This window comes from Squalius cephalus, assembly GCF_949319135.1.
Source record: "Squalius cephalus genome assembly, chromosome: 8".
In the NCBI taxonomy this organism is placed as follows: Eukaryota; Metazoa; Chordata; class Actinopteri; order Cypriniformes; family Leuciscidae; genus Squalius; species Squalius cephalus.
The window spans coordinates 30,106,683-30,120,953 of record NC_137129.1 but is presented as its reverse complement, the minus strand read 5'-3'; the positions used below and the strand labels follow the sequence as shown (position 1 = coordinate 30,120,953).

Sequence of the window (14,271 nt, the reverse complement as noted above, 5' to 3'; positions counted from 1 at the left end):
GAGGAGTTCGGTGAGGCCATGGAGAAGGACTATCGGCTGGCCTCGAAGAGATTCTGGCAAACCGTCCGGCGCCTCAGGAGAGGGAAGCAGTGCCCTACCAATGCTGTTTACAGTAGAGGTGGGGAGCTGTTGACCTCAACTGGGGATGTCGTTGGACGGTGGAAGGAATACTTCGAGGATCTCCTCAATCCCGCTGTCACGTCTTCCATTGAGGAAGCAGAGGCTGAGGGCTCAGAGGTGGACTCGTCCATCACCCAAGCTGAAGTCACCGAGGTAGTCAAGAAACTCCTCAGTGGCAAGGCACCGGGGGTGGATGAGATCCGCCCTGAGTACCTCAAGTCTCTGGATGTTGTGGGGCTGTCTTGGCTGACACGCCTCTGCAGCATCGCGTGGCGGTCGGGGACAGTGCCTCTGGGATGGCAGACCGGGGTGGTGGTCCCTCTTTTTAAGAAGGGGGACCGGAGGGTGTGTTCCAACTATAGGGGGATCACAGTTCTCAGCCTCCCTGGGAAAGTCTATGCCAGGGTACTGGAGAGGAGAATACGGCCGATAGTAGAACCTCGGATTCAGGAGGAACAGTGTGGTTTTCGTCCAGGCCGTGGAACACTGGACCAGCTCTATACCCTCTACAGGGTGCTGGAGTGTTCATGGGAGTTTGCCCAACCAGTCCACATGTGTTTTGTGGATTTGGAGAAGGCATTCGACTGTGTCCCTCGCGGCGGCCTGTGGAGGGTGCTCCGGGAGTATGGGGTCCGGGGTCCTTTACTAAGGGCTGTCCGGTCCCTGTTCGACCGAAGCAGGAGCTTGGTTCGCATTGCCGGCAGTAAGTCAGACTTGTTCCCGGTGCATGTTGGACTCCGGCAGGGCTGCCCTTTGTCGCCGGTTCTGTTCATAATTTTTATGGACAGAATTTCTAGGCGCAGCCAGGGGCCGGAGGGTGTCCGGTTTGGTGACAACACGATTTTGTCTCTGCTCTTTGCAGATGATGTTGTCGTGTTGGCTTCATCAAACCAGGACCTTCAGCATGCACTGGGACGGTTTGCAGCTGAGTGTGAAGCGGCTGGGATGAGAATCAGCACCTCCAAATCCGAGGCCATGGTCCTCAGTCGGAAAAGGGTGGCTTGCCCACTTCAGGTTGGTGGAGAGTTCCTGCCTCAAGTGGAGAAGTTTAAGTATCTTGGGGTTTTGTTCACGAGTGAGGGAAGGATGGAACGGGAGATTGACAGATGGATCGGTGCAGCTTCTGCAGTAATGCGGTCGATGTACCGGTCTGTCGTGGTGAAGAAAGAGCTGAGCCGCAAGGCGAAACTCTCGATTTACCGGTCAATCTACGTTCCTTCTCTCACCTATGGTCATGAGCTTTGGGTCATGACCGAAAGGACAAGATCCCGGATACAGGTGGCCGAAATGAGCTTTCTCCGCAGGGTGGCTGGGCGATCCCTTAGAGATAGGGTGAGAAGCTCGGTCACTCGGGAGGAGCTCAGAGTAGAGCCGCTGCTCCTCCACATCGAGAGGGGTCAGCTGAGGTGGCTCGGGCATCTGTTCCGGATGCCTCCTGGACGCCTTCCCGGGAAGGTGTTCCGGGCGTGTCCCATTGGGAGGAGACCCCGGGGAAGACCTAGGACACGCTGGAGAGACTATGTCTCCCGGCTGGCCTGGGAACGCCTCGGTGTCCCCCCGGAAGAGCTAGAAGAAGTGTCTAGGGAGAGGGAAGTCTGGGCATCTCTGCTTAGACTGCTGCCCCCGCGACCCGGCCCCGGATAAGCGGGAGAAGATGGATGGATGGATGGATGGATATGACTGCATTTCAATTATGACAAAAAGTCAATTACACATCAATTTTATCTCATAATTTGGCTTTATCTCATAAGACTATGACATGACTTAACAAAGCATGCTTTTTTCTTGTGTGGCAGGAAGTAAATACGCATCAAGCTGAAGTAGTTCTCATTTATGTGTTTATTCCTTTTATTACGTCTGCATTGAGAACATCATGTCCGTTTTGAATAGAACTTCCAATTACTTTAATCTTCTTGTGTTTTGTTGTATTCTCCTACAAAATGATGTTTTTATTCACCAACACTACCCCCTAATGCAGCAATAGACCTGTCTAAATCACACACACACACTCTCTGATCACTCTTTCTTTAACGTAACACACACACACACACACACACACACACACACACACACACACACACACACACACACACACACACGTCATTTGGAAATCAAAAGCATACTTCTTGTGTTGAGCTCACAAAGGAGGAGGAAAGACAAAGGTAATGTCTAGAGAGCATGTAACAGATTTTAAATGCTATGATTCATCGCAGTATGCATACATCTCCACGGGATACATACAATACTGTACAACACATGAATAAAGTAACTAAGTCACAGAAAATGATCACAACGAGTGTAACATGTAGTGCCTTTATAAGGAGATCAATAACTAAGAGCTTTCAAATGGGGTTCGCCCTACTTTGTCATCACCTCTTGATCGGAAAAAATGGTTAGAGCTCGAAATGTACTGATTGAACTAAAAAGCAAAATGACAGACTGACATAGTTAGCAGGAGAAAAAGCTTTAGACAGGTCCAAAAAATGAATAAACAACAGAGAAACAGACACCATCTGTTCTTTTTGGGGATAACAGCAGTCAGTTCAAACAGCATCTGTAACCGGGGGCAGGCTGGTGAAGAAGACTTGAAATGATGCATGAGGAAGGACCAGAGATGCTCAATAGGGAAACTGGGCTGTTATTGGGCAAATGAGTGAGGGTTTGAGGGAAGATTATAAATAATAGGCTCTGTGGTGTCATGTAAGGCTCCAGAGGATTCAGGGTAAGGGCACAGGATGTAAGGACACACGGTGCTCATGGTTAGATAAATGGGGAGGACAGGGTCGTGGTTTCGTTTTCATATTAGAGCAGGAAAAACGGCTGGACAAATAATGCGCTATGATAACGGAGAGGACGAGTATAAGGAAAGAGGAAGTGTGGGAGAATCCTGAGCTGTAGAGACTGTCGTCGGGGTGGCTGGTTTGCAGGACAGCGTGTGAAGAGTGGTTCGCTCGGTGCCTGAGTGCTGCTGAGGTGGCTGAGGGGTCCTCGGGGAGAGCTCCAGGCTGCCCACAGAGATGCCTGAGTCCGTGCTTTGGCTGCGGCCGCTGGCGGTGCACGGGTCCTCGTCAGGCTCCGCCTCTTCCTCCTCCTGCAGCCACTGAAGTTCCGACTCCTGCAAGGGGAACGACCGGCGTTCCCATGGCAGCACAGCCTGCAAACGCAAGAGAGGATGATGATTCATTGAGGTTTTCAACTCCAAAACCCTGGGTTTATTATATGCATTCATATTCTAGTACAATGTAAAGAATATTAAACATATACATCTTTCAAGAATCACAAACAGCCCCCAAAAGCAGACGTGAGGATTTTTTTTAACGAAAGAATGTTCTTCCAGCTAAATAATTGCCATGGTTACAGCAATAATGAAGTTTATTAGAACATTAAGTCCTCTTCCATACACACACACACACACACACACACACACACCTGCTGTTCTTCCTCAGCCTGGCTGAAGGGATCCTCCACTCCAGTACAGAAGGGGCTGCGTGGCGAGACGTCTTCTTCTGCAAAATGACTCTGCCTGGAGTCTGGAGAGCCAGGTGTCTGCTCATATCCCCTGGAGCTCTTCCCATCCCCATGGAAGGAGGAAGAAGATCTGAGGGAGGAAGTCAAGCAGAGAGTGAAATCTCGAGCAGTGACCGCAGCGTCCTGCAGTTTCACATGCTATACTTATCTAAAACAAGACAAGTAGTTTGTTGAGGGTTGGTTTGTAGGGAAGGATTACACGCCTGCGCACATATATATTCAAACGCGCATCCCTATAGACTGAACTCATAATACGCATGTGCACGTCATCAGCGTTCTCACAGGTTCGCGTTTTTAAAGTTTGCGTAGAGAGAACTTTTCTGTTAAAACGGTGTCGTGTAAGCGGCCCCTAAGTTAATAACTAATGATCGTTGCGACGGATGTGAATCAATCAAAACTAACTTTAGCTGGACAATAACTTTATTCTAGAGCTGCTATAAAGACAAAACTATCTCTGTTACTTTAATTTCCTATTATCACTGTAAAGCCGCTTTGGAACAATCTACATAGTTAAAAGCGCTATATAAATGAAGATGACTTGACTCTAAAACCGTTTTAAAACTAGTTTTATGGCCACATATTAATTGAGAGAGTTCTTTTCACTTTTAACCTACATCCTTGATGTTGAAAAGGTTCATGTGTAAGTTATTTGCTAACTACACAAATTTACATATTTTATTAACTTAACTTACAGTTCTAATACACTAGCACTGAGAAGTTTGGGGTCAGTAAGATGTTTTGAAAAGTCTCTTATTTGATCAAAAGACAGTAAAAACAGTAATATTGTGAAATATTACTACAATTTAAAATAGCCATTTTCTGTTTTAATATATGTTCAAATATAATTTATTTCTGTGATGGCACAGCTGAATTTTCAGCATCATTACTCTCTTCAGTGTCTTCAGTCTTCAGTGTCACATGATCTTTCAGAAATCATTCTAAGCTAATTTGCTGCTCAAGAAACATTTCTTATTATTATCAATGTTGAAAACAGTTGTGCTGCTTAATATGTTCGTAGAAACCGTGATGCATTTTTTTCAGGATTAATAGAAAGTGCAGCATTCATTTGAAATATAAATCTTTTGTAACATTTCTGATCAATTTAATACATCCTTGCTGAATAAAAGTATTGATTTATTTTTTGTTTTTATGTTAATTTCATTTTTTTGCATTTATTTTTGAACTTGCATCATCCTCGTGAGACCTGTGGCTTTATGTTGGTGAAAGTGAACTAATTGACAAACCAGCACCAACTATTTTTCCCAAATAAACAGCATTTTGAAAGATTTCATTACAAAAGATCCCCGTTTAAAAAAAAACATTATTCTGACAGAGACACCAGTTTAAACATTCTCCATCACATATGCTTTTCTTTCACACAAATTATTCCGACCTGCCCCGGCGACGTCTGCGAGCCCAACTCCCCCAGCGACTCCTCTCTCGGCTCTCACACACTGCATGGCGGCTCAGAAACAGAGATTCAGAGAGATCCTCCACCTATAGTTACATTGTAAACAAGTATAGAGTGATCACTTTGAATGGTCGAGAAAACCAAGAGATAAAATACCAAGTGTCTTCATGAGAAAGATTGTAAAGAAAATCCCTCCAAAAAACTTATACACACCTCTTCCTCCTCCTCATTGTCCAGTCCTTCCCCATTGGGCTGGTGCTGTATGTTATTGTAATTCAACGACAGGGCATGTGGCCCCTCCTGGTATTTAGAGACCCCTGAGAGAGAGTCCAGCTCTCTCCAGCTAAACACAAGACATAGTTACACATTTTTCACCAGAAACCAAAATACTTAACAATAGTGCTATACTAATATATCAGCCAACATTTTAAGATGATCAACATCATCCATAAAAATCTGCTGGCTTGGCCAATTACAGGGTTCGTACAGATACCGTAAAATTAAATTCCAGGACTTTCAAGGACTTCAAGCACTACTTTTTTGGTTTTCAAGGACTGAGATCTCACTTATCAAACAATATCTTTATTTTCTTTTAAATTCAATTTTTTTTTTAAATAAATAAAAATAAACTAATAAAACAAAATGGTACAAATAATAAAGTGCATCACATGCAATGACAGTGGAAACTTTAATCATTGATACTATGACAAAGATATCGCTTTCCTCATTCAAACTGATTTATTTCCATGAATATATGATTGACCTGAAGAATGAAAGCTGTATCATATACGTGGATATGTGAGCAATAAATATCACGCTCATAGCCATGCAAACTGGCTCTATATTAGCATTCATTTTGTGTGAAAAGATTCTTTTAGCAATAAAATTAAACACTAATTTTACATATATTGTCTTTCAATAATTCAAGCACTTTTCAAGTACCTTTTCTTAAATATAGTGGTTTTCAAGGTTTTTCCAGGACTTACTCAAAAAGTAAAATTCAAGTACTTTAAACGAACCCTGCAATTAACAGACACAACAGTTCCTAATTCTCTCACATACCAAATCTAATAACAGCCACATTTTCCCACTTTCAGAAATGTATTAGTGGTATCAATATACTATCCTGCTTTCCTCTCATGTTATCAGTATCAGCCACTGAAAACTCATATTAGTATGCTAGTAAGTTCTTTTCTTTCTTTAAGCTTCCTGGATCTAGTTTGGAATGTACCTTTACTACTTTATGAAAGATGGGACACAAGGATACAGTGGATACTAGGCACAGTGCACAGTAACCAAAGCTACTTTGCACAATGGCTATCTGACAGAAGGACCACAACTCAAAGCTAAATGATGTAATCACTAATTCTTCTTGTAATATTTTCGAGTAAGTACATATTCTCTGTGCTGGTTTTGGAGTTCTGGTTACATTATCTGTACCTTGGGGTGATAATTTCCTTGTATTGCAATTTCTGTACTCGTGCTCCTAGTCCAGCCAGGCCCAAAGGCATTACCAGGTTGTCGATGTCAAACGAGCTTTCCGCTCTCCTCCTTCGCAAAGGCTGAGGAACAAGAGAGATTTAAGAAGCTAACAAAGAGAATAGTAAGCTATTGACAATTGACCTTTTTCAGCCTGATTTACCTGAACAGGTGTGTCTGTCGCTGGGGGTGTTGCCGGCAAGATTGGCAAATCTGGAGCTCGTGGATGAAGATAGTTTGGAATAATAACACCTCTCTGGCTTCTGCACCCAGAACCACCTACAAAAGCAATTTTGTGAACTTGAAACTTGAAAACAGTAAGACTTTTTTCTTTTTTTTTTTTAAGAAGTCTCTTATCCTCACCATTTATTAGACCAAATAATACAGGAAATGCACTAATGTTGTGAAATATTATTACAATTTATTTCTATATTCTATTCTAATTATCTTATGATAATTTCTATCATAAAATATTTTAAAATGTAATTTATTCTTGTGATGACAAAGCTGGGTCTTCAGTGTCACATGATCCTTCAGAAATCATTCTAATTTGCTGCTCAAGAAACAATTTTTATTATAATCAAATTAATGTTAAAAACAGTTGTCCTATTTTTTTCCATTTTTTGTGGAAACTTTTTACAGAATTCTTTGATGAACAAAGTTTAAAAGAACAGCATTAATTTGTAATATGTAATATTAAAAAAAACATTAAGTCTTTATTATTTCATTAAATCACTCTTGATCAATTTAATGGATCCTTTCTGAATTTAAAGGTCCCGCTCTTCGTGATCCCATGTTTCAAACTTTAGTTAGTGTGTAATGTTGCTGTTAGAGCATAAATAATATCTGTAAAATTATAAAGCTCAAAGTTCAATGCCAAGCGAGATATTTTATTTAACAGAAGTTGACTACATCGAACGGCCCGTTTGGACTACATCCCTCTACTTCCTTCTTTAATGACGTCAGTAGAACAGTTTTTTGACTAACCTCCGCCCACAGGAATGCTCCCTCATCTCTACCAAAATTCGTTTATGTACTTGCGCACTTCCTATAACTTACTGTGTTTACTCAGCTCTTACAGTGATTTTCTGAAGTAAAACTGACGCTTCATCTTTTGTGTGATGTACAATAAACTTTACTAAACTCATCAGTATATGTTTGATCATCATTCGGACCTGGTCCGAAACAGCAGACTTGTAGGCTATTAATAAATAATGGATACATACAAGCAGATGACAAATACGTTATAATAACCGTAATTAAACTACTAAACTATACCTGTTCCATCTCTATACAGCACTCTGACTCTGTAGGCATTATTGTCCGACTCGAAATGAACACCATTACTGAGTTTCTGATATTATCATCATTCCGTGAGATGAAATTGTCCTGAGAGACTGAACGCGAGCTCATGAAGCTCCGCCCCCTGGGTCGTCCAGCAGCAGCTTATTTGCATTTAAAGGGCACACACTAAAACAGCGCCCCAAAAAATGACAATTTAAACATGCTGTAAAAAATGATCTGTTGGGTATTTTGAGCTAAAACTTCACATACACACTCTGGGGACATCAGAGACTTATTTTACATCTTGTGAAAAGGGGCATAATACGGGACCTTTAAGTAATAATGTCTTCCAATAAAAAAAAAATAAAATAAAAAAATAAAAAAATAAATATACTTATATATATTTTAAAAAATCTTAGTGATTCCAAACCTTTTAACAGTAGTGTACTATACATTGTATGTGTGTGTTTATTGATATGACTGTAAATATATATTTCACCTACCAGGTGTGTTAAATAAAGGTGGCAGTGCATTAGGCGGACGGGGACAAACTAGTCGCCTCCTCACTCTCCCAACTCGTCCCTGGCCCCGCCTCCCCAGCCAAGAGGACGCTGATGACATGTCTGTCCACTGCAGTGAATTATGAGAATGGTGCCCGGCCAGCGGGCGTATCCCACAATGCAGTGCGAGGGGTGAATCTGCAATGGAGGAAATTCAAAGCATGAAGCCATTTCATCCACAGTGGCCCCAAAATGTATAAGTACACTTAATCCACACTTACAAATATTCATGTCATTGCATTTGACAACAAAATATCAAACAAACCAAAATTCACCGCTTTTGAATAAAATAATAGGTATGCTGTTCAAAATTAAGACACTTCTTGGTTGTCAAACGCTACTGGAACATGTTCAGTTATTGTCTTGATGGAACCGCACCAGACATGTGTGATTAATTTTTATGAAGTCAGTAATTTTTAACCACTAAAATACACCTTGATTGGTAAAAGTATTTCCAAAAAGGCAGAATAATGTTACAGAAAAGTACAATTAGTTGTGAGAAAATTCCTAGCATCACTTATTTGCAGATTCTACTTAATTGGATAATTTTTTGCCTATTTAATAAATAAAATAATATAAAATAATTAAAAATAATGCAAATAATATTAACAATAAGGTCTTATTTATTAACATTAACTAACAATGAGCAATATATTTGTTACAGTATTTATTAATCTTTGTTAATGTTAGTTAATACAAATCCAGCTGTTCATTGTTTGTTCATGTTACTTCACAGTGCTAACTAATGTTAACAAATACAACATTTGATTTTAATAATAAGTATGAAGTATTAGTAAATGTTGAAATTAACATTAACTAAGATTAATAAATGCTGTAGAAGAATAGTTAATTCTCAGTTCATGTTAACTAAAATAGTTAACTAATGTAAACTAATGAAACCTTATTGTAAGTGTTACCATATCTATATATAATTTAAATGATAAAACTCTAATTTGTTTTAAGGGTCACTAATGTGAAAGCCACATCTGAGGATAACTTTCAAGGACATCAAATTGACATTTAAAATCTTGTACAGTTTGTACTGTTGAAGTACAAGCTAAATATAGATAGCATAAATTAGATAAATGATATGCAAATTGAGTTCTGTGCTTATAAAATAATAATAATAAAGAGATAAAAAAAAAAAAAAAAAAAATTATATATATATATCTCACCTGATGGCATTGAGAGGACAGGGTGAACAGACATATCGAGCAAAGTCTGACGCATCCACAGACCCTTCTCCTTGTCTGATGGCGAGCGAGGAGGAGCACCACCACATAACACACACACAGTTTGGGGTTCACACCAACACTGTAACGAAACCGCCTGAGAGGGACACACAAATGCAAGAATTCGGTTTTATTATCCCCAATGCATAATATAAAATGGAGAGCAGCCGATAATATGAGTTACTTTGCATAACAGAAAGCTAGTAGCAAGGGCAACTCTGAGACTGTCTTCACCTTTGACCCCAGCGCTGCGCAATCTTCCAGGCGAATGAGTCTGTGTCGCCGTTGCCTGAGTAACGGTCGAACCCGTGCAGCAGAAGAAGGTGGACAGGGCACTGTTTGCGGGGAGGTGGGGTCTTCTGACTGCCACTTCCTGTTAGAATCACCAGCAGAGGACAACCTTGGGGGTTGCACAATGGTACATGAAATGTCAAATCCAAAAATCTATCAGTGTGTGTTTTATGCAAGTTAAAAGGTCTACTGACCTGCAGTTGTTGTGTGATGTGGGGGAGGAATTTGATGCTCTGAGTGGTGTGTCAGGCACAGAGTAAGTGGACCGCACCTGGATGAAACATAAAAGTATAGATGAACACCAAAAAAATTTTTTTAATTAATTAAAATAAGCTAATGTAACACGTTTTTTAACATTTTGTTACAACTTACTTTAATTGTGTTCAATCAACCTAATATATTTATAACTGAAGTCAACTTAATTCATTTGTGTGAAAACTACATGAATCACTGACAACTAGCAGGGCAGTGGATCTGTAGTTCCCAGCATGCTTTGCAAGGGACTGCATTAAGAGGGTAAATTTAGGGATTAAAGTGTTATTTTATGTTTTCAGTAAGATGTTGTTAGTTAATGTTAATGTTTGTGTTTAATGTTCAGTTATATTAGAAACTTAAGAGGACTTTCTGTAATGTTTTTGAATTGTGTGGTTACCATTATGCAGAATAGTGGTGACTGTGTTGTGGGCACTCAGTATACAATATGCATTCAAATCTCACACTTATACCTACATAAGTAATATTTATTGTTATTATGTAAAAATGGGTTTAATTTAATTGAACTCAAGTATTTCACTTTCATTGGAAGTAACTGTAGAGTCAAGTTAGATAGAATTATAATGTTGGCAATTTTATCTAGTCAGGAAAACAATTTCTCTATTAGGAATGAAAAAACTTAAGGAAAAACTTTTTTTTATAGTCTTGACTAAATGATTTTAAGTTCATACAACAAGATTACAACAAATCATTTCAAAGTAATTAGATTTTGTTGGAAAAATGTAATTTAATTTTGTGGAAAATTTTTCCTTAATTTAATTAAGTTCGTTCAACAGCTTATTTTTTTGAGTGATTAAAAAAAAAACACAATCACCCAAAAACACACATGAATACCCAGAATACCTTTCCCTGTCGTAGATGTGTGTAAAGCTCCGTCAGCGCACGGATCCGATACTCCAGCTCTGATACTTGAGTCTGAAGCCACACCCACCTGCTGCCAAGCCACGCCCTCCTCTCCGCCCACTGCCATTCTTTGCCAGTGACACTGAAAGAGGAGAAAATAAATGGGAGTATATGCATAATATACGATGTAATGTGTATAAAACATTTACATATTACATTTACTTATCTGCCAGATGCTTTTATCCAAAATGACTTACACTGCATTCAACACTAACTATTTTTCTCCTCATAGTGAAGAACATTTAATAATCAGAAGAACCTTTTTTATCTAAAAAGAACTCTGTGCAATGGTAAGGTCCATGGTTAAGGTTCTTCATGGAACCATAAATGCCAGTAAACAAACTTAATTTAACAGTTAAGGTAGCCTATGTTTTATCAGTTCATGTGATCGAAGCCATGACCTTGGCGTTTCAAACGGCATGCTCTACTGTTTGAGCTACAGGAATGCAAAAAAGCTCTTGCTGAATTGAGGATGAACCATCTTCTGACCCATTTTATTCTCGACAGCCCAGAGAGAAAGTGCTTTGTAGCCTTTTAAAGTGGCGGCCATGAATCAACTGCCAGTACAGCATTTATATTGTACAGTATAGTGGTGATTCAAAAGCAACAGCAACATGCAATGACTCATCTTGAAGCTTTTTGTACATATGTGTAGGTGTGCATGCATGTATATATAAGAAGGCAGAGTGTTTGAAATAGATAGATAGAAAAGGGTCATTTTTACAGGGATAGTCTACCGTCTACCCGTCTACCCCCCCCCCCCAAAAATCACATTCCTTTCCATCATCATTTACTCACCCACATGTCATTCCAAACCCGTATGACTTAATTTCTTCTTCTGAGCACAAAAAAAGGATACTTTGAGGAATGTCGATAACCAAACGGTTTTGGTTCCTATTGAAACCCACTGAAAAATACACTGGAAGTCAATGGGAACCAAACTGTTACAGGTGTAAAATACACATGAGGGTGAGTAAATGATGACAGCATTTTAATTTCTGGGTGGACGTACTATACCTTTAACCCTGGCTATTTTGTTCCATCACCCTGGGCTATTGTTTTTCTTTTCTTTTTTATCTTTGGCATATCATAATGAAGCACTGCTGGCTCCTTTCAAAATTAAAACATTCCTTAGCTCAGGGTTAAGAGATATTAACCTGGTGCTAAGCATAATGTGGAAGGCTTACATTGATTTGATTGACAGGGGTCTAAAGCGACGACCCCCGCTCTCCAATCCCTCATCTTCCTCACTGTCACTGTCACCTCCAGAGCTGCTGGCCGTGTGGTCCGAGTCCAGAGCACTCTCAGCAGTCCGGAGGATCTCGCTGCAGCTCCGTGCCAGCCTGCTCAACTCAGTCGAGTTTCTGGACACGGCACTGGGCCTCCTGGGGCAGCTCAACCCCCTGCTCCTGTATAGGCCACACAGTTGCTGTGTGACATGCCTCTCCACCTGCTTCACCTGCACGGCCTGCAGACGCCTCCAAAGGTGTTCGGTACGACCCTCCAGCTCAGCCTGCCTGCGTTCGGCTTCACCCCTCACTGCCTCTATCTGCTCTGTGCTGGGGCCCTCAGTCCCCTCAGCATCAATGCTCACACCTGTACCGTCACTCTTCTGTGGCTCTGGCTCTGTCCCGTTAGGAGGCCCACTAACAGCCTCAGAAGAACTGATAGAGAGGGCACACATGGGCTTTTTTACGCAGTCACGTAGGTCATACTCGGGCTCGGGGGCTTGGGGGGAGGGTTGCGGTGGAAGGCTATTGTGAGGGGCACCGTTTCCGCTGACCCCGTTGTTATGGTTGGCAGAGCTGGCAAGAAAGGAGCGCACCCTGTACAGTCTGACGCGCCCCTTCGCCGTCCTGGATGTGGGCAGCTGGGCATTTTCATCAGGCGGGCACGCTGCAAAAGTCATTTTTTGTGCCCCGGTAGTGTTCTCGCACTGGATGCGACGTAAGGATGTGCGCTTGAAAGTCTCGGCAGTGCTCGCGGAGCCCTTCACGTGAGCTTCACCATTGGAACCAACGCGGGCCGCGGCGACCGAGCTGCCGCAGTACGTGCCCGAGAAACACACCCTCTTGGAAACTCGGGTGAAACTGCATCCCCGGCGCTTAATGACCGCGGGGTCGGAATTCCCGTGACCACACCTTGCAGCGGCCGTCATCATCGCGCGTTCGGTCTCGGCGTGCGCCGTGTGTCCTCGTCGGGCTCTCGCGGTGCGCACCGGCGGCAGTCTCACGCTCGGTCTGCGCTCGTCCCTCCGTATGGTAGCGCTCATGAAACATCGCAAACCAGCTCCTTCGTGATCAATATTAATGCTGTTATCCTCGCCCGCTCCAGCGCTTTGTCTACAAAAACGCCCGCGTCCTCCACCGTATTCCCCCGATTCCGCGCATTCGTCTCCCTCCCGTGTGATATCAGTAGCGCCGTTCGTAAAAAATCCGTCCTCGTTCATTATCTGGGCCGGATCCGTAACAACTGAGGTGGCATCGTCCCATTCGCGGAACGCCTGGGCCTCTGCTACGCTGCTCTCCCTGTCTGAGCTCCGCACTGGGGCAGCGCTGGTGGCTGTAGCCGCAGCGGCCGAGCTTCCGTCAACGCTTACGGGCTCACCGCAGCCTCCTCCCCCGCAGCAGCGGCTGGCGCTATGCGGACACCCGGCCCCGCAACTCTCCACTCCAGGCCCGGCTGCACTAGCGCTCATTTTATTCCGATTGCAGTAATAATACATCGCTGTGTCGTTGGCATGGCCGGGTGTGAAGCGACGACATACAACGAAGCTCCGTTTACGTAGTTTTTCGTTTTCGAAAGGAAGACGGGCTTCTCTTTTCACCCGTCTTGCCTTTCCCTGCACTGTTGGCTGCCTCCAACACTCCCTACTCGCACTGAGCATGCGCCATTCACTGGCCCAACCTTCAGTACAGAATTAGGGGTATTTCAAAAACTAGTTCCGTGCACTCTCTTTGTTTGTCACACGCTATGGGCTGATCTTTATTGCGTGCAGTATTTACAATAATTCTATATTTAAAAATGTACAAGGTTTGATCTATTAAACTTGTCTTCAAAAGAAGAGGACGCAATCTCACGCGTGAGGCTGTTTTGAAAAAGGAATGTTCAAGGATATTTTGACATTCTTAAAAATGAGGACAAAATTTAAAAACTGTCCAAAAATGGCCATGGCCATATTATTAATTAA

General features: G+C 42.1%; 1 protein-coding gene across 1 annotated transcript; it reads right to left on the bottom strand.

The window, feature by feature from the left end:
* Positions 1-1,942: 1,942 nt before the first annotated feature.
* Positions 1,943-14,024, bottom strand: LOC307162817 (uncharacterized protein). Its single transcript, XM_079878459.1, has 12 exons — positions 12,269-14,024; positions 11,022-11,163; positions 10,100-10,176; positions 9,849-10,014; positions 9,558-9,711; positions 8,326-8,520; positions 6,702-6,817; positions 6,500-6,621; positions 5,273-5,402; positions 5,042-5,145; positions 3,550-3,718; positions 1,943-3,274 (listed from the first exon to the last, which is right to left on the bottom strand). The coding sequence occupies exons 1-12, from the start codon at positions 13,966-13,968 to the stop codon at positions 2,957-2,959; spliced, it is 3,393 nt and encodes a 1,130-aa protein (XP_079734585.1). The 5' UTR covers positions 13,969-14,024; the 3' UTR covers positions 1,943-2,956.
* Positions 14,025-14,271: the final 247 nt, after the last annotated feature.